The sequence below is a fragment of the Cucurbita maxima genome, unplaced genomic scaffold (assembly GCF_002738345.1).
Source record: "Cucurbita maxima cultivar Rimu unplaced genomic scaffold, Cmax_1.0 Cma_Scf00031, whole genome shotgun sequence".
Taxonomy (NCBI): domain Eukaryota; kingdom Viridiplantae; phylum Streptophyta; class Magnoliopsida; order Cucurbitales; family Cucurbitaceae; genus Cucurbita; species Cucurbita maxima.
This window is the reverse complement of record NW_019272047.1, coordinates 1,030,808-1,035,326: the sequence shown is the minus strand read 5'-3', so window position 1 is coordinate 1,035,326 and position 4,519 is coordinate 1,030,808. Positions and strand designations below refer to the sequence as shown.

The following is a 4,519-nucleotide window of genomic DNA, read 5'->3' as shown; positions in this document are numbered from 1 at the left end:
TTCCCTGATGATTGGTTGGCTTATTGCATATTTGGAGGGAGAGGCGAAACATTCGAAAACCTCTCCTAGCAGACGCGTTTTAAAATTTTCAAGAGAAGCTCGAAAAGAAAAGTCTAAAGAGGACAATATCTGCTAACAAATGATATCATAGCTAAGTACTGGCAGTGTGCCAACGAAGACGCTTGACTTCCAAAGAATAGATTGTGAGATCTCATATCTGTTAGAGAGAAGAACGAAGCCATTCCTTACAAGATCTTATAAGGTTTTACACGGAGAGAGCTAAAAAGCTTCAAAATCTTAAGCCTCCGGTCGTTTTGTTCATCTTAAAAACCCCATTTTTTTGCATGTTCTTTTTGTGTACATTCTGTATTACCCTTTCTAGTTCGTGTAATATGCTGTGAGGTAAGTTTTCTGTGCTCATTTTTGGCCTTTGATTGATAAGGGTGGGTGTGCTGTATTTGTATTTTGTTGGGATTGCAGTGACTTCGATTCGTTGTTTTCCTGTCCATATCACATGGGGTAGAGAATTTGACTGAAAGGACACGGCCTTTGTAATGTTCGATCTTCTGGGTTTCTGTCACTTTGACTATGGCTGCTATCATAAATTCTGTATTATATATCAATCCCACATCAACCAGCCCTCTTACTTTCCTTCCTTCTTGGCGCTAATCCCCTGTTCAAGGACAACCGTCTGTGGCTGTTGGTGAACTTAAAGGGTGGCCTTTCATTATCCAGCAGCAGAATAATTTCTTTGATGCATACACATCACGCGTATCTGATGAACACCGAATCTTAGAACACATTAGGAGAAGAAGCATTCAACATGAAGTTTATGAAACTTGGATCTCGACCAGACACTTTCTACACTTCTGAGGCTGTAAGGTAAGATCCTTTTTTCAAACCTTTCCAATTGGTGTTATGATCTGAAGGGAATTTCGTTGTTTTGTTGTGAATTCAGGTCAGTTTCTTCTGAAGTCTCTAGTGATCTCATAATTCAAGTGAAAGGAAGTAGATATCTCCTTCACAAGGTAAAACCAAGCGATTTTTTTTAATGAATTGTGCTTTGTGAATGTGTGTTAGTGGCATCATTTTGAGCTGATTCTCATGTTCTTGGCGTACAGTTTCCTCTTCTGTCCAAGTGTTTACGCCTGCAGAAACTATGCGCCGAGTCCCCGGAATCCTCACTGCATCAAATAGTCCAGCTTCCTGATTTTCCAGGCGGCCTCGAGGCGTTTGAACTATGTGCAAAGTTCTGTTATGGCATAACGATTACTCTCAGCGCTCACAACATTGTATCGGCTCGATGTGCGGCCGAGTATCTTCAGATGACAGAGGATGTAGAGAAGGGGAATTTAATTTACAAGCTTGAAGTGTTCTTCAGTTCTTGCATTCTTCATGGTTGGAGAGATACAATTGTGACATTGCAAAGCACCAAAGCATTTCCTTGGTCAGAGGAGCTTGGAATCACAAGCAAATGTATAGAAGTGATTGCATCAAAAGTCCTTATTCATCCATCAAAAGTGAATCTTTCACATAGTCATTCCCGACGACTTAAGGACGATACCTCATGCAATGGCGTCGATAGCCAACGACACAAACAGGCAACCAGGGGTTGGTGGGCTGAAGATGTTGCAGAACTCAACATAGACCTCTACTGGAGAACCATGATAGCTATTAAATCACATGGGAAAGTGCCCTCCAATTTAATTGGAGATGCACTAAAAGTTTATGCTTCGAAATGGCTACCGAGTATATCGAGGAACGATTTTGTCGATGTATCTGACTCGGATTCAGACAAGGCCAATGAGTTATCTGCAAAGCACAGACTGCTCTTGGAATCACTAATAAGCTTACTCCCGGCAGAGAAAGGTTCTGCTTCTTGCAGTTTCCTTCTCAAACTTCTAAAAGCAGCCAACATTCTTAGTGCCTCGCCTGCTTCAAAAATGGAACTGGCCAGAAGAGTGGGAGTCCAATTAGAGGAAGCAATGGTCATAGATTTGTTAATACCTTCCCTATCATACACAACTCAGATGGTATACGATGTAGATATAGTAATGACCATAATTGAGCATTTCATGTTACAATGGCAGAGTCCCTCGACAAGCCCTCCGAGATCAAGGATCGGTTTCGAAAGGAGAAGGTCTCGCTCGGCCGAAAATATTGATTTTGAGTTACAGGAAAGTAGAAGGTCTTCTTCAGCTTCTCATAGCTCAAAGTTGAAAGTTGCTAAGCTTGTGGACAGATATCTTCAAGAAGTCGCTCGAGATGTGAATTTGCCGTTATCCAAGTTCACGTCAATCGCCGAGTCGGTCCCTGAGTTTGCAAGGCTGGATCATGATGATTTGTACAAAGCTATTGACATCTACCTTAAGGTAACTCAACTGTGGTAGCTTCATGCTTTACATTACTTCTACCATTGACATTATTTCCAAACAAATAGTTCTAAAAGGTTTCAACATCATACTTTAGGATGTGGGGGCACCAATGCAAGTAGATAACCAACTCTATTGACCTTAAAATCTTGTCATTCTCACCATTTATTAGCAGTTGGGATAAGACTGGCCCATAAGAAACAAATTAGTGGGGACTAATCATTCTAAATTTAGGTGTAATATCTTTGGGTCCTAAGTTCATAGACCTAACAAGGAATTCTTAGGTTGAAGTTTTAAAATTATTCATGCAATCGCTCGAGTCCACTGCTATCAGATATTGTCCTCTTTAGACTTTTCCTTTCGGGTTTTCCCCTCAAGGTTTTTAAAACGTGTCTATTAGGGAGAGGTTCCATACACTTATAAAGAATGTTTGGTTGAAGTTTTAAAATCATTCATGTAACAGCATTAAGCTCACCGCTAGCAGATATTGTCCTTTTTGAGCTTTCCCTTTTGGGTTTCCCCTCTATTTTTTAACACACGTCTATTAGGGAGAGATTTCCACACCCTTATAAAGAATGTTAGGTTGAAGTTTTAAAATTATTCATGTAATAGTCCCAAGTCCATCGCCAGCAGTTATTGTCCTCTTTAAGTTTTTCCTTCTAGGTTTCTCCTCAAAGTTTTAAAACGCGTCTAGTAGGAAGAGGTTTCCACACTCTTATAAAGAATGCTTCGGTCTCCTCCTCAATCGATGTGGGATCTCACAAATTCAAGTTTTGGTTGTTCATCTCCTAACTCTGTTATTTATGACTTGCCCTGTTCTTTGTTTTGAAGATTCAAACATACATTTAGAATCCATTATGCTTAAGGATTTTCCTTCATGCTTACTCTACTAAGAGAATCATTGGGCTTCATAGCTGAAGGGATCCCTTTTGAATCTTAACTTTGAAGAAAAGCCTAAGAGCTTTATCAGGAGATATGCATCATTGGGCTTCAATCTATGCTAGATTTCAGAATCATTTGCTTTGTAAAAGTTCTCAAAGAGGTCAAATAACAGTTATGTTATTTTAACTAAAAATCCAGGCACATCCAAACATGGGAAAGAGTGAAAGGAAGCGATTATGTCGAATTCTCGACTGCAAAAAACTCTCCGTTGAGGCTTGTATGCACGCTGCACAAAACGAGCTACTCCCTTTAAGGGTAGTGGTCCAAGTCCTCTTCTTTGAGCAAGCAAGGGCAACAATGGCTGGTAGCAAAGTGGCCGAGCTGCCAAGCAACATAAAGGCACTTTTGGCTGCCCATAATATCGACCCGTCGAAACCACCAGCGCCGTTAAGTACTACCACGAGCGTTCAAGCAGACGACCAACAGAGCATCTCAGGGTTGAAATCACCAAAATCCAAGCTGTCTACCTTGCAAATGAAGCTAGCTGAAGATGACTACTTGAATGAAAATGATATGCACCCTGATGGCATGTCAAGGCCCTCTAAGTTCAAGGCTTTCTGTTCTCTCCCGACTCGACCGAAACGGATCTTCAGTAAGTTATGGTTTACTAACAGAAGTATCATGGAGAAGAATTGAGTGAATTTTGATCCTTTTGGGATTGAACATATTCTCTGTTCTTTTGGCTTTTGATATTAGATAAGTTCTTTGTAAGAAGTTGCAGCCTTTTAGACGAGATTTAAGAATCTCAATGAGTATTAATGGTGTAATCTATTATAAATAAGAACTAAAGTTGTAAGAAATGTGGATCTGTTTGTGGTACTTGACCACGTGAAGCCAATGTTCTTGTTCTTGAATATGAACAAGAATCCATTGTCCCATTGGTTCTGTCAAGTTTTGGACTTTCAGGGCTATCACTTGCTTTCTTCTTGTTTTGACATGTTGTTGAGCTTTATAATGGAGCATTACCCTCGTGCTTCATTTTTGTCTTTAATATTATTCCAAAGTAGATGATCGAATATGAATTAGTGGGCTGATTTGAAATGTTTCCTCGAGTGCTTGATCGGTTGGTAGAACTCGTGAACTTTTGTGGTACAACATAAGCTCAAGCTCAAATCCAAACCCAAGCCCACTGCTAACAGATAGTCTTCTTTTCCTCGAAGTTTTAAAACATTAATGAACACCTATGTTAGAGAGAGGATTTCACA

The 4,519-nt window shown here is 40.1% G+C and overlaps 1 protein-coding gene across 1 annotated transcript; it reads left to right on the top strand.

Annotated features, from left to right (window-relative positions):
• Positions 1-223: 223 nt before the first annotated feature.
• On the top strand, positions 224-4,192 carry LOC111466419 (BTB/POZ domain-containing protein At1g67900-like). The gene is made up of 4 exons (XM_023111065.1): positions 224-882; positions 959-1,028; positions 1,122-2,372; positions 3,453-4,192. Exons 1-4 carry the CDS (start codon positions 824-826, stop codon positions 3,948-3,950), a joined length of 1,878 nt encoding a protein of 625 aa, XP_022966833.1. The 5' UTR covers positions 224-823; the 3' UTR covers positions 3,951-4,192.
• The last annotated feature ends 327 nt before the right edge of the window (positions 4,193-4,519 follow it).